The sequence below is a fragment of the Cicer arietinum genome, chromosome 4 (genome assembly GCF_000331145.2).
Source record: "Cicer arietinum cultivar CDC Frontier isolate Library 1 chromosome 4, Cicar.CDCFrontier_v2.0, whole genome shotgun sequence".
Classification (NCBI taxonomy): Eukaryota; Viridiplantae; Streptophyta; class Magnoliopsida; order Fabales; family Fabaceae; genus Cicer; species Cicer arietinum.
Genome location: NC_021163.2, coordinates 7,300,745 through 7,323,493, shown reverse-complemented (window position 1 = coordinate 7,323,493; position 22,749 = coordinate 7,300,745). Strand labels below are relative to the sequence as shown.

General features: G+C 26.9%; 3 protein-coding genes across 3 annotated transcripts; all 3 read left to right on the top strand.

Moving 5' to 3' along the window:
- The first annotated feature begins 10,712 nt into the window (after positions 1–10,712).
- On the top strand, positions 10,713–12,239 carry LOC101495218 (uncharacterized). The gene is made up of 4 exons (XM_073366838.1): positions 10,713–11,146; positions 11,350–11,558; positions 11,799–11,867; positions 12,068–12,239. Exons 1-4 carry the CDS (start codon positions 10,895–10,897, stop codon positions 12,237–12,239), a joined length of 702 nt encoding a protein of 233 aa, XP_073222939.1. The 5' UTR covers positions 10,713–10,894.
- A 33-nt stretch (positions 12,240–12,272) lies between these two features.
- LOC113786131 (uncharacterized) lies at positions 12,273–13,163 on the top strand. Its single transcript, XM_027333170.2, has 3 exons — positions 12,273–12,354; positions 12,446–12,537; positions 12,681–13,163. Exons 1-3 carry the CDS (start codon positions 12,284–12,286, stop codon positions 12,899–12,901), a joined length of 384 nt encoding a protein of 127 aa, XP_027188971.1. The 5' UTR covers positions 12,273–12,283; the 3' UTR covers positions 12,902–13,163.
- A 5,971-nt stretch (positions 13,164–19,134) lies between these two features.
- LOC101494892 (uncharacterized) lies at positions 19,135–20,952 on the top strand. Its single transcript, XM_073366836.1, has 6 exons — positions 19,135–19,314; positions 19,587–19,795; positions 20,137–20,248; positions 20,320–20,405; positions 20,497–20,588; positions 20,732–20,952. Exons 1-6 carry the CDS (start codon positions 19,135–19,137, stop codon positions 20,950–20,952), a joined length of 900 nt encoding a protein of 299 aa, XP_073222937.1.
- The last annotated feature ends 1,797 nt before the right edge of the window (positions 20,953–22,749 follow it).

The following is a 22,749-nucleotide window of genomic DNA, read 5'->3' as shown; positions in this document are numbered from 1 at the left end:
TTTCAAGTTGCAGACTGTTAGCTTTTGTACCCTCCATTTATTTCAAGTTGCAGACTGTTAGCTTTTGTACCCTCCATTTAAACTTGTACCCCCCAATTTGTTAAAAACCCAGTTTTATCTTTAATAAATTCATTCACGTGAGCGGTAAAAAAAAATTACTCCAAAATCTGACTCCTCGTTGAAATTTCCAGTAAGTAATTTTTTGCAACTAAATTTTCGGTACTTATATTTATTACCGGAAATTTGGTCAATGAAAGTTCCGGAAGCTACCGGAAATTTCAAAAATTTTGAAAAATCCGGTAGTTAGTTTTTGTTCACTGGAAATTTCGTTTTTTGTTTCAAAAATCCGGTATTTTTTTTTTTGAATATTTTTTTAATTTGTTTGTTATGTTATTTTAATTTTTATTTTGAAATAAGGATGAAAAACACACAACCAGTATTTATAGATTTAACTGAAGCATTTACAACTGATCAAATTTTTGAGTTACGAGAAGCTATCATATCATGGGCAAGAGAGATAGGTCGACAAAATCGAGTAGCAGTTATCATTACTTGATCAGACGTAGAGACTGAAAAGAGAGGAATAAAGTCAAAATTAATTCTTGATTGTAATAGAGGTGGACAATATAAGTCAAATAAAAATGACACAGGTACTTCAACTAAAAGGTGTGGATGTTCGTTTAAACTTAGATCGAGACCACTGAAAAATGATGAAGGATGGATTATTAGTTTAATCTGTGGACTTCACAACTATGAGTTAGTAGCTACTTTTGAGAATAATGCATTTATGGGACGCTTAACAGAAGAAGATAAGAAACATGTTGACGAGTTGACAAAATATCACGTTACACCGACACACATCTTGTCATATTTGAGATATCGAGATACGGAGAATATGACTAGTATCTATCAAATTTACAAGCGACGAAGTACATACAAGAAGAATTTGATGGGACCTAGAACTGATATGCAACATTTGTTGAAGTTACTTGAAGCTGAGAGATATACTTGTTGGAGTATGACTCATGAGGACTCCAACATTGTGAGGGATATGTTTTGGACGCACCCAGATTCCATAACTTTGTTGAACATGTTCCCTCTTGTATTGATCATGGATAGCACCTACAAAACCAACAAGTATAGGTTACCGTTGTTTAAAATTGTTGGTGTAACTTCAACTGGGTTGACATTTAATGTTGCATTTGCTTATATGGATTCTGAACGTCAAGACAACTTTTGGTGGGCATTGGAGAAGTTAAAAGAGTTGTTTTTTTCAAACACGCCATTTCCTCAGGTGATTGTGACTGACAGAGAACTGGCTTTAATGAATGCAATTAAAGTTGTATTTCCATCTTCAACAAATTTACTTTGCCAACTTCATATTAACAAAAATGTTGGAGCCAAATGCAAACAGTATATATTAAAGAAAGACATGCAAGAACCCATTCTTGAGTTGTGGAGGAAAATTGTTTATTGTTCTGAAGAGAAGGAGTACGAGGAACTTTTGCAAGTATTTGAGCAAGCATGTGTCGATAATATTATTTTCTTTGACTACGTCAGAGACACATGGTTGAATCCTCATAAGGAAAGATTTGTTGAAGCATGGACCAATCGAGTATTGCATCTAGGAAATACTACGACTAATAGGTATGTCATTAAAATTTCACATTTTGTATGATATATGATATATGATTTATGCATGATATATGATCATTACTTCACATTTTGTATTTTTTTTGTTTAAATATTAGGGTTGAGTCTGCTCATTGGTCATTGAAGAGATTTTTGGAACACAGTAAAAGAGATTTTTATAAGGCGTGGAATGATATGAATGACATGTTGAAGTTTTAAATTATTAAGATCAAAGGTTCATTTGAGATAAGTAAGGGTCGCAAAGAGCATATACACAACAATCCATTCTTTGAGAAATTGACTTGGGTGGTATCCAAGAAAGCCTTAGGTGATATTGTTGAAGAATATAAGAGAGTCAATTATGTCGGTAACGATAAAGATGTGTGTTGTTGTATGCTTAGAAAGACTCATGGATTACCTTGTGCATGTGAGTTATAATCTTATACTACAAATAAATTATAATGTGTAATAAAATAACTTATACTACAAATATATTATAATATGTAATAAAATAAATTATTTACTAACCTGTCCATTCCACACATTAATTGCAATATGATGCTCATAATCTTTAAGAACAGAAAGATCATAAGGACCTCCAGAAAACATGGGTTCTTCAGGCTGGTGTTGTTGACCATGTTCATCATCAAATTGTTGCTGCTGTTGATCATGTTCATCATCAAACTGTTGCTGCTGTTGATCATGTTCATCATCAAACACATGATCTTGTTGGGGCTGGTCATCCTGTTCTGCATCAAACATAGGATTTTGCTGGGGCTACTCATCCTGGGGCGCCTGCCTTTCCTCATTTCTCTTTCTCCTTTTTTCAACAGCAACTCTCCTATTTGATTGTGTAGAAGGCCGAACTCGCGAATGTTCACCGTCTGTTTTTCCTCCTCTGGTCCTCACTAACAAAATTCAATAAAAAAAATTAAAAAAATCATATAAAAAAAAGTTACACAGTGTACCGGAAATTTCAAAAAGGAATGAAATTTCCGGTAAACAAACCGGAAATTTGAAAAATCTGGTAGTTAAAAATGCATACCGGAAATTTCAAATTTCCGGTATTGATTTTGAACTACCGGATTTTTCAATTTTCCGATGATCTTCCCGAAAATTTTATTTTTGAAATTTCCGGTATGCATTTTGAACTACCGGAAACTTCAATCCTCTTAAAATTTCCGGTAAAAACTTTTTTTCAGAAAAACTCACTTTTCCGGATTTTTTAAGTGTGGGGGTACAACTGTTTTGATTTTTTCTTATTTTGACTTTTATTGATTTTTTTAAGGTTATTTTGGGTATTTCGCTCAAAAAACATTAAATTGGGGGATACAAATTTAAATGGGGGGTCCAAAAGCTAACAGTCCAGGTTGCAACACCACCTATCTCTACGTTGAAAGTTAGCTTTTGTACCCCCCCATTTAAACTTGTACCCCCCAATTTAATGTTTTTTGAGTGAAATACCAAAAATAACCTTAAATCAAAACAGTTGTACCCCACACTTGAAAAATCCGAAAAAGTGAATTTTTCTGAAAAAAATTTTTTACCGGAAATTTCGAGAGGATTGAAATTTCCGGTAGTTTAAAATCAATACCGGAAATTTGAAATTTCCGGTTGCCTTCCCGGAAATTTCATTTTTTGAAATTTCCGGTATGCATTTTTAACTACCAGATTTTTCAATTTTCCGATTTGTTTACCGGAAATTTCATTCCTTTTTGAAATTTCCGGTACACTGCTTAACTTTTTGGCCAGGAGCAACCCAACAAATTTTTGAAACTACCGGATTTTTGAAATTTCTGCATTAACTACCGGAAATTTCAAAAAACAAAATTTCCGGTGAACAAAAACTAACTATCGGATTTTTCAAAATATTTGAAATTTCCGGTATTGAAAATACAACTATCGGAAATTTCATTGACCAAATTTCCGGTAATAAATATAACTACCGAAAATTTAGTTGCAAAAAATTACTTACCGGAAATTTCAACGAGGGTTTAGATTTTGGCAGTTATTATTATTATTATTATTATTATTTATTTATAAAAAAAAGTTATTATAATATAACAAGTTGGTTGTTTTGACTCATCTATTTAACCGTATTTTATTTAATACTATTAATAAAAAAAAATTAAATTGAAGAAAAAAAAAATACATCCTGATATTTTGCCACAAACAAAACGTGTCCCTGATATTTTGCCACAAACAAAACGTGTCCCTGATATTTTGCCACAAACATTCATCCTAAAATCAAATGGTTGACTAAATGTGCCACAAACAAAACTGTCCCTAATATTTTGCCTATGAAATACATATTTTCTTAACAACTGACTCCTATTTTTATTGCGAATATTTTATAAAATAACAACTTATTTTCTTAACAACTCTCTCCTATTTTTATTCCGATCTAATAAAAAAATTAATAAAATATTTTTAATATAATTAAAAAATAATAATAAAAATATTTAAAAATATATAAAGTTTTAATAATATAATTTACTTTACTTTATTATTACTTTTATTATTATTATTAATATAATTTATTTTATTAATTAATTTATAAATAATATTCGGTATTCATTTATAACTACCGGAAATTTCAAAAAAGAAATTTCCGGTATTCATTTATAACTACCGGAAATTTCAAAAATGAAATTTCCGGTATTCATTTATAACTACTGGAAATTTCATTCATTCTGAAAATTCCGGTAAATTTTTTTTTTTAAATTTTTACAGTTTTATCAAGGGTAGTTTGGACATTTAAAAATAAAATTTTTAAATGAGGGGGTACAGGGTTAATTGAGGGGGTACAAAAGCCAACTTTCGATAAAAATAAAATGTGTTGTTAAAAAATAAAATCTACATTAATTAATTAATATTATAGAAATTTTAACATTTAATATAGTAAATTAGTAAAAAAAATTGACCTAATTGCAATTTTTGTTTCTCTGTTTTTATCAATTCTCCAAATTGGTTTATCTATTTTAAAAGTCAACAATTTTGTTTTATCTCATATTTTTGAACCAAAAAAATAATGATTTGATGTTTTTTAAATAACGTGAGATACAATTCCATGATATATAATCATCTAGATACATTAATTATTCATATGTTATTAATTAAATTATAAATATAAAAAATTTTGAAGTTGAAAATTAAGTATTTACAATGTTTTATTCCGATTTTCTAGGTGTTAATCATTTTATATCGTCGTATCATATGATACATTATTTAAAAATGTTGCTTCGTTATTTTTTAGTTAGAAAAATAGAATGAGAGACAAAAATTGTCAACTTTTAAAATATATGGACTCATTTCGCAAATCAATAAAAAAATTGGACTAAAACTGTAATTAAACTAATTTTTTTTTAAACCAAAATTATAATTTCCGTTGTTGTTTATTTTTGAGATCGGAGAGTGTATATGTAATATATGTGAACAATTTATACTTTATCGTAATAGCTAAATAATAAGAACTTTATCAAAGGTAGCATAAGGAGAAAATAATTTATGAAAGTGAAAAAACAAGAACTTTATCAAAATATTCATGTTAATTATTAATGTGTTTTCTACTACCATAAATGAAAATTTTAATATAATTTTTTGAAAATAATATATGTTGTATTAATTTGAAAGTACAATTAAGACAATAATTAATTTTATATTGTAAACTAAAAAAATGACATTTATTAAAATATATTTTTTTACTAAAATAACACTTAATGTGAGTCGGACAAAAAATACTTTATAATAAATTTCCTATAAATTGATAGTGATTTTTTAGTCCACTTGATATTTAATAAAAGTCAAGTGACATTTAAATTTTGAATATGTAATAAAATATTTTCATGATATTTAAGACATATTTTATAAAAATAACTTTTCATAATCAGTTTCATCTTTTTTCTATAATACTCAAATTCGGTATTCATGATCTCTAACTCACTTATTTCAAAAATAATAAATTACAAAGAGAGTAATAGGTACAAAACTTATAAGCAGTGATTATTTTGAGTCTCTGTGTAATTTATAGGCAATGATTATTTCGACAAAATAAAATTCAATACTACTTTAAAATTTTAAAATGATAAATTAAAAATATAATTTTTTTTTGTAAAAAATGAACCTTAAAAATGATCGAAGGAGTACATATTATTTATTATTCAAAAAATTAATTTTGAAGTCAAATTCATATGTAGTAAATATAGAATTTAATAATTCGTAAGATATGACATAACTAGCGAAATATCGATATTATTAAGTTAAATATTATATTTAAAATTTGAATTCGAGACTTCACAATTATATTATTTTATCATTTACTCTATGAACATATATATATATATATATATATATATATATATATATATATATATATATATATATATATATATATATATATAATTTAATGATACTTTATTATTTTTTCCTTCATATATTTTTATATTTTAGTATAGAATACGTGGAGTTTTTATATTAATGTTTGTTTGAAAAATGTTATTTTTCGTTAGTTCAGTTAAAAAAATATCATGTGGCGGTAACGATATTGATGTGTGTATAATAAAATTTATGTGAGAAATTATAAAAGTAAATAATTTTTATATCGATGATTTTAAGTTTTGAAAAAATACATTTATGGTCTTATAAGTTTACACTGATTTTTGCTTAAATCCAATATTAATTTTTTACATATTTGTCATCTTCCTCTTAACTTCATTTTAAAAAACCTAAAACAAAAAATTTGTAATTTTAATAGAAAAACAAAAAAGTTGATCATATGAATTAGAGAAAAATTGAACGAAAAATTCATCATCCAACAAGAATTTAAAAAAATGAGAAAAATGAGTTGTTGTAAATAAAGAGAAATTCACCATAATATAATGAATTGATCATACATTCGAGAATTGAATCAAACATAATGTAATCTAATAATTTGTTAAGTATAAATACCAAATTCGAGAATTAAATCAAACATAATGTAATCTAATAATTTGTTAAGTATAAATACCAAACACACACATAAAGAGGGACATTATCTAATGATATTTGAGTTAGTAAATATTTGTATTTGTAATATTTTACCATTTAGATTTAAAGAGATTTTGTTGATTTTAAATTGAGTCACAATCATAACAATTATATTTTGTTATTTATCGATTTATTTTAATAACTCAGTACGACTCATATAAATATTTAGGTATCTAACATGTATGAATAATGATATTGAAATTACTACTCTCGAGTATACAAATACTTTTCAAACTAAGAGTATAAATATTATAGCACTATAAAAAACGTTTAAGCTAAATTGAAAGTTTAGTCTTTTATTTTTATCTAATTTTCAAATGTACGAACTCATTTATTTTTAGTGCATTTATGGTGAATTTATCTTTATTTACAACAACTCATTTTTAATTCTTGTTGAAAGTATGAATTTCTTATTTTGATTTTTGTTGAATTCACATGGCCGATGCTTTTGAATTTTTGTATTGAAATTATAATATTTGAGTTATAGATTTTTTAAAGACGAAGTAAAAGAGAAATATAGTAAATAAGTAAAAGATGATGATTAAGTCTAAACGAAAACTGATTTAAACTTAAAACTATTGTTTCAAATCTTAAAGAACTAATATGTATGAGAGTCATTTAATGTTATAATTTAACATATTAACAATGTTATCGCACCTATCAATATTATAACAACCATACGATAATTTTTTAATATAACTAACGAAATGACATTTTTGTAAAAGAATAATAATATAAAGACCAGCGTACACCACATAGTGCTCTTTAAAGAATCTAGTTGAAAGAAAGAAAAAAAAAACATAAAAAACCTATTCAAAACTTAAATCAAATATAAAATACTAAAAATATAATTTAGCCAAAATTTAAACTAACACTTAAATGAAAATGGATAAATAGCTTACTAATTTGAGCTAAATGTTAAGCTCACACATCAAATATTTTCACAATTTTTATCATGTAAGTTACATTTACGTCATATATTTTCTTTTTGCCGACGCCTTTACGTCATATTTCTTACCTATTTTGAGTGCAAGAAAACATGAACTAACTCGTTAATATTTGTTCTTTAGCCAATTGTCAAAGGTGTGATGCTTATATCAAGAAAAGAAAGCAAAACTCCACCCTTTCATTTACTATTGCTTATGTGTACTGCTAGATAGAAATAATGTGAATTTGCTTTCCTCCCAAAATAGGGAAACCAAACTTCCATGCCATTATGGTGCTTTAAGAGGCTATAATTTCAGATATTTTAATTTTTAACATATACATATCTATCATTATAACAATTTTGAAAAACAAAATATTTGGTGTAAACTCAATACTATGAATGAGAAAAAAAAAAAAAAGAGTAAATGATATGATAAATATAAAACATTGATGATGCGATAGAAAGAGAAAAATTAAAAACAAAAAATGTTAAATGAGTGTATGAAAATTAAATGTGTATATATAAAGATTGTTTGAAAAAATAGTAGTTTTATTTTTTGATTAGTGCCTTTATTATTCATCTCAATAAACAATATACTAATATGTTCATCTCATTTATCTTATATTTACTATATTAATAATGATATTTTAACACAGTCATTAAGTCATAGTTTAATTGATAAATATCGATATTATCGGTGGTGGAGTTTAAACAAATATTTTGAGAGTGTCAAATTTTTAAAATTTTAATTGATAAATTAAATATAATATTTTATTGTATATTAGAATCTTAGGTTGTTAATTTGCAAAGTAAACACATAATTTTTTTTTTGCAAACACAACTAAAAAAGCGGTGAATTTGACTGAAAAGTTACATATCTTTAGGAGAAACGGAGTTATGAGTATAACATATTGAGTTGGTTTGTATCTTTCAAGAGGAAAAAAATCTAAATCAAAACGAAAATTAATTTGGTTGAATTTTTACAATTTTTTTCACAAAATTAAACTCAAATTGATGAATAACAAGTTGATTTGATTATACTCAATCAAATTGACATAAAAATTAAGATACTTATTTTAAAATATAAAATTTTCTTTTTCAAGCATTAGACTTTTTATACTATTAAAACAATTACATAAACACTTTTTAAACTACAATAGAAAAACATATGTAAATGATTAAAAATCCTTAAATACAACACATATTTAACATAACACTATTGATATAGTCTAATGATTTTATTAAAATCAATAAAGATTGAATTTATTTGGTTCGATTCAAATTGAACTCTCGAACACATTAAAAAAATCAATTTAATTGATTTTGATTTTTTTTAATTTATTATATCATTAGTTTAATTTTTATATCTAGACAAAACTCAAAACACTTACAATTGAAATTTAAATAAAAAGATATAATGTATTTTTATAATTAGTATTTTTTTTAATTATTTTATAGATTAATTTTATTATAAAAAAAATGTTGAGGACATCGGAATAGTCGCGGCTATTCTATAAGTTTGTAATTTATAAGTTTCTAGTGATATTTTTTATCTCATATATATAAAAAAATATTTTAGCATAATTCATATCTTTCTAAAAAATATGTAAATAATTAAAATATGTTTCCATCATTTTTTAATCTACCGTTGTTACGAAAAAGATTCATCATTTTTTCATTAAAAAGAATCATTATTTCATAACATGAATTTTGTTTAATAAAAAATAAAGTACAAATGCCTCATACGATTAATTTCGTAACATGAACTTGAGCTAGACCACCTCGATATAATAAGCTGTCGATAAAAACCTTGATATACTATGAGAACCGTATTACATTTTTTTTGGGACAGAACTTTATGCTGAATATAACAGAATAAATCAATGCTACATAGAATGAGTTTTTTAGTACAAAAAGTATTTATTAATGTTAACAAAATGGAATGAAGGTAATGTAAGTATCACTATATTTAAGGAATTTGAGGAATTGAAATAATCCTCTTCAAATTTCTTATAGCTAACATTATATTGTTTTGTTTGAAAATTAATTAATTGTTACATTAAGTAAATGACCAATTTTGTCTTGGGATTTTATTTACTCTTACGAATGTGAGTTACTTTTGGGAATAATTAGTTTTGTTAAATTTTACAATCTAAGAATATAAATTTTACCAATGACGATGACAAATGACGATGAATTAAATTACGATGAATCCTCTTCAAAGTTTTTTGCTTGAATTAAATTTCTTGACAAATGACGATGATATATATCAATCATTGTTATTGATTAACAAAATATCGAATCTCTTTAAAATTTGCACAAGAAGTCTTAACTAAATCCATCAACAAATTAAACATCTAATTGACTTAAAATTCTTTTTAAAATAGATTTGCTTTGAAAATAAGAAAATAATTTTTATTTTTTTCAATGTCACTTCTACATACTTGATATTGGGGACAAAGAAAAAAGTTTAAAAGTTATAAACATATTCTTGTTTACTTGATTTAGAAACAATTCTATCTTGAAAGAATTTACACTTAAAAAATGTACATTGGTTTATAGGATGTCAGTAATGTGGTTGATTGGTTTAGGTATGAGGAGGCTTGTTGACATGGCTTTTAAAGAACTTGAAGCTTCTATTGACTAAAAATAACTTGAATCTTCTATTTAGTAATGCATTGATTGTTCAAAATTACAGTATTCGCTAGCTTTTTACTTTTTGACTCATGGGTCATTGAATTGAGAAACACAAAAACAAATAGTGTAATGTGATGCAATACTCCTCCTTTCTTCTTTTAGACGTCATTTTAATGTTATATATATCCATCAAGAAAATCAATAAATTTCATTATTTTTGATGATTTTTTTCTTCTAATAACACCTTTTATAATTTACTATTTCATTCCGCTATTTTTCTCAATACAAGAAATATACTTAAAAGTATTATTGATAAAATAATAACCAAATTGTATTGAACTTTATAAATAACCAATTATTTGTACAAGCCAACTCAGGGTAAGGACATTTAGGGAATTGTAGTTGATATTATTAAAATAATATGAAAAAAATAAGAAGTCTACATGAGAGTTACTAAGCATTAAAAACTCTTTAAAAAACATTGAATATAAAATAAAAATACATCCATTCCATCACCTTTCTTCTAACACTTCACTCTTTTCTTTCACTGCAACGTAACACAAACTCCCTTGTTTGTTCTTTTGCTTCTTTTTCTCCTTTAAAATCCAAACTCACAAACTCACATTCACTCATCACTCTTTTCTTTATCACATCAAAGCTATTAGAACCACCATGTCAAAATCCAGTACCTCTTCTTTCTCAAAAAATGTTGGCTCTAATTCTAACCGGTTCTACAAGTGTCCGGTTTCACAGAACAAAAAAAATAAGCAGCAGCTGCACCAGAAGAAGGCCGAATCCGCTAAACAGGACTCGCGTATCAGCTGTTTATCTGAGCCGATATCTCGGAGTCCTGTTAGCATAACTAACCTCAATACCCTCTTATCAATATTCACCCCTTTCGTCCATGTTAAATTTTTATCTGAGGTGCTAAAATTAAATCCTTTTATTTTTATAATTTTTTCACTTTTTTTTTCTCATCCATTTTATGTAATTCCATTGACATGCATATTGAAAAATTTTGATTTCAATATTCGTGCACCTTTGTTCCTCATGGTATATATATATATTATATACTTTGGTGCAATTTAGAATTTTGATTTTATTAATTGATTATTTGTGTTGAACAGGGTGAGAGTGAAGGAAGTAGCAGTTGTGAATCTGTGAAAAAAGCATACTTTGAGCTTGAAGAATTGTGGGATTATTATAAAGAATGGAGTGCTTATGGTTTGGAGGTTCCGCTTACTCTATTCGAAGATGAAGCTGTGATGCAGTACTTTGTTCCATCTTTATCTGGAATTCAGTTGTATGTTCAACATGATCATCATCAAGGCTTCGGGTTAGTCATTGCTTCTTAATTTGTACTTCTTTTTGTTGCTTTATATGTATATATATTCTTTTTGTTCTAACACTTTTAATTCAATCAATGATCTGGGGAAAAGATTCATGCTTGGCTGCATTTACAATATTGATGAATTTTTTGTTTTTTATTTTTTATTGCGGTTCTCAAAAGGAAATTTTGTACTTAAAATATATTTTGACACTCTTGTGGCTTTGTATTAACTTGAATTTTCTGCAGTCAAGAAATTCTACGCACTCACACAATCAATAGTTTGAAGTCGTTGGAAAAAAATCGAACGGCTTCGAAGTATTAACTGTGAAAAATGTGTGAATTCAAATGATTATTTGTTTAGTCATAAACGGTAAAATTTGTGTAGCTCAAAACTTAACTTTTGTGGTACTTCTAAAAGGAAATGCATTGAAATCATTTTACACACATGATTTTTATCACCTTACTTTGAAAAGTGGTTTAAGTTTTGTAATGCTTCATATATGAAACTGTAACAGGAAAACTGATGAGGAAAGTGGTGACAATGCTTCAAAGGAGACAACTAATACGCTTGTCTTTCAATATTTTGAGTTCAAACGACCATTTGAACGCCAACCTCTTAATGATAAGGCAAGTCCTTTTTTCAAATCTTCCTCTTATTTCACATTGGATCCTCTTTTCCCAATTTGAAAGCTAATGATTTCTTTTTTTTCTCTCAGGTTTCAACTCTTGCTATGGAATTTCCTCTTTTGAAAAAGTATAGGAGTTGTGACATTTTGCCGTGCAGCTGGTTTTCAGTTGCTTGGTATGTTTTAAAAAATACATATGTTGTTGTCATTTTTATTTATTTTCCTAAATTGTTCTTTGTCCGTCTAACGAAACGAACATTTTTCCAGGTATCCAATTTACCGAATCCCCGTTGGACCATCGCTCAAAAATTCGGAAGCATCATTTATAACTTTTCATAATTTGACAACTCACTTTCCAAGTATATCCATATTTTTCATTCCGTCATTTGAAAGATTGTTTGATAAAACTTATGAAATGTTCATAAGCTGTTTTCAGTTTATCTCTATAAATTTTTCACAACAGTTTTATTTTCTTTCGTATGTATCTCTTCCTTTGTGGCAGGCCAAAATCAACCAAAGATGCATGAAGATGAACCCTTGAAAATAGCTCTTCCCATTTTTGGGCTTGCTACTTACAAGGTGAAACGCTCAATTCTGCCTCTTCCTAAAGTATCTGAATCTCAACAAATGAACTCTCTAGTGAAGGGTGCTGAGGATTGGTTAAAGAATTTGAATCTCAAGATGCAACACCATGATTACATGCACTTTGTTAATCATGTATAGTTATTAATGGAAATCATGCTTGGTACTCTTCTGCTAGGAATATAAAGTTTTTTTTGCCATGCATGAAACTTTCTTAATTTCTAGTTACCAACTTTGTTCACCCTATAGGGAGTTGTGGTGATCATAGAATATGTTAATTAATTTATATTATAGTATATACAGAGTCCTTGAAATAAATGGCTGGTTAGCAAGGAATCTGTTTAGGAAATTAAGATCTAGTGGTCCTAAATTTTACTTTGTTTGGAGTTAAATCAGTGACTGTATCTTGTTATATTTACTATATATGTGGTTATTATTGGTATTTAAATTTGGCAAAGGTTTGTAAAATTTTAAATTTGTGTTCCCCTTATTTTCCATTATATATAATTAGTAGTTGAACAGGTTTTTTTTTTCTATCACAATATTTTTTGGACAAATTTTAGAATTTATAAGAAAATATTCTGAAGGAAAAATCAGGACAGCTGGTATGATATAAATAATTTTTACCCATATCTATGATTTTTTCTAAATAGAGATTTAATTTGGCTGCACTTATATATTTAGTAAAATATCTTTTAATTTGGGCATAGATTTATTTATTTATTTAATTTGGTTGCACTTGACAAGATTTATGTATTTTAATTGGTAATGTTCTCTTTTAATTCAAATAGTTAAACTTCTTTACTATCTAAAGTATAAAAAAAATTGATTTTAATTTCAACATCTTTTAATGTTCTTCAAGATTTTTGGCTATATATACTCATTGAGCTCTTTTAAATGAGGGGGAGTTTCTATTTAAAACCACAAAGATTATGATTTAACTTGCAAACTAGTGTGGAGTGAGCTATGAGGGATTGGGTTGTACATAGATTGTGCTAGGGTTAGGGTTTCGCAGTTGTAGTTGTAGTGTGCTATGCAAGTTTGGACATCATTATTTTTTTTATAACCAAAATATACTATTAATTTACATGATTACAAAATCAAAATATATTACTCTATGTATTACATAGCTAATCATTAATTATTATTAAATAATGATTGTCATTTATTTGGTTTAATTTGCATGATTTCAAGGAATTAGTGATGTGTTACTAATTAAGTTTCAAAGATGGGCCAAAAGTTTTTTAAGTGAATGTTGTTAAGTTAGGGCCTAAGATTGATTTAAACCATTTGAAGTTCAACAAGGGAAGGAGACGGTTTTGTAGCAAAGTGTATTTGGGTGAAATTTTTTTAATGGATGAGGGTGGATGAGATCTATGGACTGTGATGAGGTAGGTCTTCTTAATTTCCTTTGGTTTAATTCTTTGAGTAGAGGGAAAAAGATGAAACATACAAAGAATCTCATTTGTTTAGTCACAATGTGGTGTTTTTGGTCTGTTCACAATAAGATTATTTTTCAGGGTGTTAGTAAAAACATTGATACCATTGTTTTTGGTATAAAAAATATTTCTTAGTTTTGGTTGTTATGTAAACTTTCGTTTTATATTAACTTTGTTTTTGTTAATTGGTGTATTAATATATCGGCTTGCCTTCAAAGTGGCTAGACATTATTTCAAAGCGGCTAGACATTTTTTTTTTTTTTTGTAATGGATTGAAGTACTCCTAGTACTTTCCATTATACATTTTATTTATATAAAGATAAAGAAGAAAAAAAAACGCAAAGATCTCGGCACTCCATCTAAAATCTGAAAGTATTGAGTATATCAGTTACATTTCTTATGAGAGGTGGAGGGAGAGGGCGATCGGCAAATATCATGCTCCTCCCAAATTTTATAGATTCATTTGAGTTGTCAATTATATACTCTATAATACGTTAATGATTAAACAATTTTCACATTAAAATGTAGTTGAATGTATAATTTATTAGTTATCTTAATCTTCAAATGTATCTTTTATCAATCAATTTAGTCCATAAAATTACTAACAAAAGAAGAATTTGATAAAATATTTAATTTTAATACATTTAAGACTATAACAGTCGTCTGTTGCACATCTAAAAAATTAAAATGACTTTTTACTTTAATATAAACATTGAAATTTTGGTCATGGTCCTAAAAATGAATTCTTGACTCCTCCCTATCTCTTATATATCTTTTATTTATCTGATTTCTAGAGACACACTTACACTTAACTCAAATAGAAATAATAAAACATACTTAAATTTTAAACATTTTTAAACAAGTCTTTTTAACCTCTTCTTTTTTTACACAAACTTAAATGTTGACAAATTTTATTGTGCAATCAAAAGCTCTATCGGTATTATGAATTTTTTTATTAATAATTTTCTTTAATTTATTAATATATATATTATTATATCATCTATTAAAATTGACTAAATTAAAGATTTTTGACATAAATAATATATTATTCAATTATTTGATAATTTAATTTTGATAATATTATTAATTTTTCAATATAACGTAGAAGTCTCTTTAAATGTTTGTGAGTGGTGTCTAAAATAGACCAAAGTTTAAATGATTTACAAAAAATCATGATTAGAAGTTGTTGGATTCCATAATGGACAACGAACCATTGTCAGAATCACCGATGTGAGGCCCTCTTCTCCTCAGAAACCATTGTTTATGTTGGATCCTTTCCTTCACACAAGAGAGATGAGAAAAAAAAAAAAAAAAAAAATGGAGTATGTATACTTCATCTATTATGACAAGTTGTTCATATCTTACTTTTTTAAATATATGGAAATGTGGTAGATATCAGTCTATCAAATTAATTTTTTTTCTAAATTATATTTTTAATAAAAATATTATTTAATTAAATTCTTGAAGTCCCAATGCTATTTATTCAAATATTGTTGGAGTAAAAGTTGAAGAAAATTAAATAAAAAATAACTATATAGACAACAAAATTGAAAATGAGACTGACTAAACACATATTAAAGAATCTTTTTTAAAGATCATAACAATATGTTGATACAATTATTTTATTTTTGTTTAAATATAATTTTTCTAACATTTTAGAATACAAAATCATTTTTTATATTATCTACCTTTCTCATTACATTTAAGTGTATTAAATTTCTTTTATATTTTTACATAAAAGATTTAGAAAAAACATATTATGTTTTAACTGATTATCTTATATCTAATTTATACCATAAGTTATCATTAAAATATAATATTTCAAAAATAATAAACAATAATATACATTTTAATACATCTTATCAAACTATAACTAATCTATTGTAATTGAGTGGCTAAAAAATGGTTATTAACTCTCGATTGAACTATAAATTATTATTTCTGCATTCTAGGACCTATCACATTTCACTGGGTTTTAATTTTCTTAGAATTACGGATAAAATATTTATTTTACTCCAAAACAAAATCATGAAACATCCTCCACGCTCGAAATCAAAAGATATTTCTGAAAATCAAGAAGAAGAAAAAAAACGATCAGTATAGTGCATATAAGGGTGAAATTAAACAAGACAAAGCATGGATTGTGGAGCACCACTATCACTATGGGAAGCATAGCACCGACATGCAGATGAATAGTTGCGTAAAGCGATTGAGAAACCATTCTAATAGCAATTTTTGGACTTTATTTTAGTTTTCTTAAATTTAATTTGTTGGTTCGTGGAACCGTCAACTTTCGTATATTTCGTGTGACGTCTGTCCGTAATTTTTAGCATTATTCTTAAAAAATATTAAATAAATTTATTCAACTTATTTTAATTCTTTTAATCTTAACAAAATTATAAAAAGAGTTATATCAGCAATAAAAATAGTCAAAGAAAGACAAAAAAAATATATGATAGAATTTTTTATGTCTATTCTTTCTTATATTTAGTTCCTCATAAATGCCTAACTTTGCCACTGTATGACTCTATTCTCTTAAAATTGAAAGGTTAAAAGAAAAACTTGTTATCAAATTTTCAGATTGACTATTCCAGTGAAAAATAGTACTTATTTTGATTTACACGCCCATTCCTCATTATATTTATGCAAGAAAATTTATTTATTTTTACACGGAATGCAAGAACATTTACTAAAATACTTCGATTCACAACGTAATATTATCATTTCTATAGTTATCGGACAGTCAACGAAATTGCTCAGATCATGGAGTCTTTCTCTTCCTATGTGCATCAGGTTAATGCCCTATTCTTGTAGCATATGGTTAATGCTCTACGTGCATGGATTTACAGAATTAAAACAATTTGAAGACAGAATATTGCAAGTATTGATGACAGCTTGTACTTTTGAAAGAGTACATAGGTGATACGTGGATCACAAACTTGGTTGCCTTACATTAAACAACGTACAAGCTGCCACTTAAATGATATTGGTAAATGATGCAGCAACTAGTGCTAATAGGAAAGTAAAGAAATTATGATATCTCTAAGTTACTGTTATTCAGAATATGTATGATCAATTATACTTCACCAAGCTTATCATTAATTATCTGACACAAGTTCTAGTAAGTCAGCCTGAATGATAACCTCAAAGTTATCTTGAGAATGAGAACAGGAAGAAACTACACACAAATACCAAGAAAGAACACCGAGAAGAAAGATGAAGACAAGAGGAAATACGGACCTATTTGATCATAGAAGTCACTTGAATCATATCCATGAGGGTCAAATACATCTTTACTGAAGCAAGACCCTATTTGATCAATATCCTGGTAATTTGTATTGATGAAAAGGGCAAACTACAAAAGAAAATCTGATAGAACAATGTTAGCCTCCCTTCATGGGAGAAGGACTTTTTGTCTCACTATTCCTTCTTCTTGCTTTCTATTAGATAGTTTTCCTCTATTTTGTTGAATTCACATGGCCGATACTTTTGACTTTTTCTATTAAAATTATAAAATTTGGGTTATAGATTTTTTAATATATTCACAACGTTATAGCGCACATCAATATAATAACAACCATATGATAATTTTTTAATATAACTAACGAAAATGACATTTTTGCAAAAGAATAATAATATAAAGACTAGAGTACAACACATTGTGCTTCTTAAAGAATCTAGTTGAAAGAAAGAAAAAAAAAACATAAAAAACCTATTCAAAACTTAAATCAAATATAAAATACTAAAAATATAATTTAGCCAAAATTTAAACTAACACTTAAATGAAAATGGATAAATAGCTTACTAATTTGAGCTAAATGTTAAGGTACACATCAAATATTTTCACAATTTTTATCATGTAAGTTACATTTACGTCATATATTTTCTTTTTGCCGACGCCTTTACGTCATATTTCTTACCTATTTTGAGTGCAAGAAAACATGAACTAACTCGTTAATATTTGTTCTTTAGCCAATTGTCAAAGGTGTGATGCTTATATCAAGAAAAGAAAGCAAAACTCCACCCTTTCATTTACTATTGCTTATGTGTATACTGCTAGATAGAAATATTGTGAATTTGCTTTCCCCCCAAAAATAGGGAAACCAAACTTCCATACCACTATGGTGCTTTAAGAGGCTATAATTTCAGATATTTTAATTTTTAACATATACATATCTATCATTATAACAATCTTGAAAAACAAAATATTTGGTGTACACTTAATACTATGAATGAGAAAAAAAAAAAAAAAAAAAAAGAAGAGAGAGAATGATATGATAAATATAATACATTGATGATGTGATATAAAAAAAAAGATAGAAAAAAGATGTTAAATGAGTGTATGAAAATTAAATGTATATATATAAGGGTTGTTTGAAAAAAATAGTAGTTTTATTTTTCGAATAGTGCCCTTATTCATCTCAATAAACAATATACTAACATGTCCTTCTTATTTATCTTATATTTACCACATTAATGATGATATTTTAACATAATCCTTAAATCATAGTTGAATTGATAAATATCGATATTATCAGTGGTAGAGTTTAAACAAATATTTTGAGAGTGTCAAATTTTTAAAATTTTAATTGATAAATTAAATATAGTATTGAACTTTATAAATAACAATTATTTGTACAAGCCAACTCAGGGCAAGGACATTTAGGGAATTGTAGTTGATATAATTAAAATAATGTGAAAAAAATAAAAAGTCTACATGAGAGTTACTAAGCATTAAAAACTCTTTAAAAAACATTGAATATAAAATAAAAATACATTCATTCCATCACCTTTCTTCTACACTTCACTCTTTTCTTTCACTGCAACAAGGAGCTCTCCCTTGTTTGTTCTTTTGCTTCTTTTTCTCCTTTAAAATCCAAACTCACATTCACTCATCACTCTTTTCTTTATCACATCAAAGCTATTAGAACCACCATGTCAAAATCCAGTACTTCTTCTTTCTCAAAAAATGTTGGTTCTAATTCTAACCGGTTCTACAAGTGTCCGGTTTCACAGAACAAAAAAAATAAGCAGCAGCTGCACCAGAAGAAGGCCGAATCCGCTAAACAGGACTCGCGTATCGGCTCTTTATCTGAACCGATATCTCGGAGTCCTGTTAGCATAACTAACCTCAATACCCTCTTATCATTATTCACCCCTTTCGTCCATGTTAAATTTTTATCTGAGGTGCTAAAATTAAATCGTTTGATTTTTATCATTTTTTCACTTTTTTTTTCTCATCCATTTTATGTAATTCCACTGACATGCATATTGAAAAGTTTTGATTTCAATATTCGTGCACCTTTGTTCCTCATATATATATATATATTATATACTTTGGTGCAATTTAGAATTTTGGTTTTATTAATTGATTTTGTGTTGAACAGGGTGAGAGTGAAGGAAGTAGCAGTTGTGAATCTGTGAAAAAAGCATACTTTGAGCTTGAAGAATTGTGGGATTATTATAAAGAATGGAGTGCTTATGGTTTGGAGGTTCCGCTTACTCTATTCGAAGATGAAGCTGTGATGCAGTACTTTGTTCCATCTTTATCTGGAATTCAGTTGTATGTTCAACATGATCATCATCAAGGCTTCGGGTTAGTCATTGCTTCTTAATTTGTACTTCTTTTTGTTGCTTTATATGTATATATATTCTTTTTGTTCTAACACTTTTAATTCAATCAATGATCTGGGGAAAAGATTCATGCTTGGCTGCATTTACAATATTGATGAATTTTTTGTTTTTTATTTTTTATTGCGGTTCTCAAATGATTATTTGTTTAGTCATAAAGGGTAAAATTTGTGAAGTCCAAATCTTAACTTTTGTGGTACTTCTAAAAGGAAATGCATTGAAATCATTCTACACACATGATTTTTATCACCTTACTTTGAAAAGTGGTTTAAGTTTTGTAATGCTTCATATATGAAACTGTAACAGGAAAACTGATGAGGAAAGTGGTGACATGCCTTCAAAGGAGACAACTAATAAGCTTGTCTTCCAATATTTTGAGTTCAAACGACTATTTGAACGCCAACCTCTTAATGATAAGGCAAGTCCTTTTTTCAAATCTTCCTCTTTTCCCAATTTGAGAGCTAATGATTTCTTAATTTTTTCTCTCAGGTTTCAACTCTTGCTATGGAATTTCCTCTTTTGAAAAAGTATAGGAGTTGTGACATTTTGCCATGCAGCTGGTTTTCAGTTGCTTGGTATGTTTTAAAAAATACATATGTTGTTGTCATTTTTATTTATTTTCTTAAATTGTTCTTTGTCCGTCTAACGAAACGAACATTTTTTCAGGTATCCAATTTACCGAATCCCCGTTGGACCATCGCTCAAAAATTCGGAAGCATCATTTATAACTTTTCATAATTTGACAACTCACTTTTCAAGTATATCCATATATTTCATTCCGTCATTTAAAAGATTGTTTAAAAAAACTTATGAAATGTTCATAAGTTTTTTCAGTTTATCTCTAATTTTTTCACGTCAATTTTATTTTCTTTCGTATGTTATATCTCTTCCTTTGTGGCAGGCCAAAATCAACCAAAGTTGCATGAAGATGAACCATTGAAAATAGCTCTTCCCATTTTTGGGCTTGCTACTTACAAGGTGAAACGCTCAATTCTGCATCTTCCTAAAGTATCTGAATCTCAACAAATGAACTCTCTAGTGAAGGGTGCTGAGGATTGGTTAAAGAATTTGAATATCAAGATGCAACACCATGATTACATGCACTTTGTTAATCATGTATAGTTATTAATGGAAATCATGCTTGGTATCTTCTGCTAGGAATAGAAAGTTTTTTTTGCCATGCATGAAACTTTCTTAATTTCTAGTTACCAACTTTGTTCACCCTACAGGGAGTTGTGGTGATCATAGAATATGTTAATTAATTTATGTTATAGTATATATAATACAGAGTCCTTGAAATAAATGCTGGTTAGCAAGGAATCTGTTTAGGAAATTAAGATTCCAGTGGTCCTAAATTTTACTTTGTTTGGAGTTAAATCAGTGTCTGTATCTTGTTATATTTACTATATATGTGATTATTATTGGTATTTAAATTTGGCAAAGGTTTGTAAAATTTTAAATTTGTGTTCCCCTTATTTTCCATCATAATTAGTAGTTGAACAGGTTTTTTTTTCTATCACAATATTTTTGGACAAATTTTAGAATTTATAAAATATTGTGAAGGAAAAATCAGGACAACATAGTTATTTATAAATGTGATGGTATGATATAAATAATTTTTACCCATATCTATGATTTTTTTTTTCAATAGAGATTTAATTTGGCTGCTCTTATATATTTAGTAAAATATCTTTTAATTTGGGCATAGATTTATTTATTTATTTAATTTGGTTGCACTTGACAAGATTTATGTATTTTAGTTGGTAATGTTCTCTTTTAATTCAAATAGTTAAACTTCTTTACTATCTAAAGTATAAAAAAAAATTGATTTTAATTTCAACATCTTTTAATGTTCTTCAAGATTTTTGTCAAAACTTAAATGATTTACAAAAAAATCATGATTAGAAGTTGTTGGATTCCATAATGGACAACGAACCATTGTCAGAATCACCGATGTGAGGCCCTCTTCTCCTCAGAAAAAAAAAAAATAAAAAGAGGGAGAAAAGATGAAAAAAGTGAAGGAAATGATTCATATATTGGAGTATGTATACTTCGTCTATTATAACAAGTTGTTCATATCTTACTTTTTTAAATATATGGAAATGTGGTAGATATCAGTCTATTAAATTAATGTCTTTTCTAAATTATATTTTCAATAAAAAAAATATTACTTAATTGAACTCTTGAAGTCCTAATGCTATTTATTCAAACATTGTTGGAGTAAAAGTTGAAGAAAACTAAATAAAAATAACAATATGGACAAAAAAAATTGAAAATGAGACCGACTAAACTCATATTAAAGAATCTTTTTTAAAGATCATAACAATATATTGATACAATTATTTTATTTTTGTTTAAATATAATTTTTCTAACATTTTAGAATCCAAAATCATTTTTTATATTATCTACGTTTCTTATTACATTTAAGTGTATTAAATTTCTTTTATTTTTTTACATAGAAGATTTAGAAAAAACATATTATATTTTAACTGATTATCTTATATCTAATTTATACCCTAAATTATAATTAAAATGTAATAATTGAGAGAAAAATATAACTGTTTTTAAAAAATAAGTAGTAGTTACAAAAAAAAAATAAAGAAAAAAAGAAGAGAGGTAAAACAAAAAAGTTCAGAGAAAAAACAAAATATTTTTAAAAATGAAACAAAATGACATGACACTTTTTTTAGCAAATTGTGTCCTTTTTACTTTTTCAGAAATTGTCCATTTCTATTTTTAATTTTTCCTATTTTTTATTGTTACTTTTTATTATTTTCTTTAATCCATGTCGGTGTTTTTTGGAAGTTGTGTAAAAATGCTATTTAGAAATTTATGCATTCCAAAATATTTAAAAATTTGACAAAATTCTCTTACTTTGCTTAGTTACGTGTTAAATTGTTTTTATTTAAAATAAAAAA

What these genes read in the sequence shown, in the direction of transcription:
- LOC113786131 (XM_027333170.2), top strand. Translation starts at nt 12,284, where the DNA reads ATGGAATTTCCTCTTTTGAAAAAGTATAGGAGTTGTGACATTTTGCCG. An exon ending in AGCTGGTTTTCAGTTGCTTG is followed by an intron (nt 12,355 to 12,445) that starts GTATGTTTTAAA and finishes ACATTTTTCCAG; the next exon opens with GTATCCAATTTACCGAATCC. An exon ending in TTTGACAACTCACTTTCCAA is followed by an intron (nt 12,538 to 12,680) that starts GTATATCCATAT and finishes CCTTTGTGGCAG; the next exon opens with GCCAAAATCAACCAAAGATG.
- LOC101495218 (XM_073366838.1), top strand. Translation starts at nt 10,895, where the DNA reads ATGTCAAAATCCAGTACCTCTTCTTTCTCAAAAAATGTTGGCTCTAAT. An exon ending in ATGTTAAATTTTTATCTGAG is followed by an intron (nt 11,147 to 11,349) that starts GTGCTAAAATTA and finishes TGTGTTGAACAG; the next exon opens with GGTGAGAGTGAAGGAAGTAG. An exon ending in AAAAATCGAACGGCTTCGAA is followed by an intron (nt 11,868 to 12,067) that starts GTATTAACTGTG and finishes AAACTGTAACAG; the next exon opens with GAAAACTGATGAGGAAAGTG.
- LOC101494892 (XM_073366836.1), top strand. Translation starts at nt 19,135, where the DNA reads ATGTCAAAATCCAGTACTTCTTCTTTCTCAAAAAATGTTGGTTCTAAT. An exon ending in AACCGATATCTCGGAGTCCT is followed by an intron (nt 19,315 to 19,586) that starts GTTAGCATAACT and finishes TGTGTTGAACAG; the next exon opens with GGTGAGAGTGAAGGAAGTAG. An exon ending in GCCAACCTCTTAATGATAAG is followed by an intron (nt 20,249 to 20,319) that starts GCAAGTCCTTTT and finishes TTTTTCTCTCAG; the next exon opens with GTTTCAACTCTTGCTATGGA.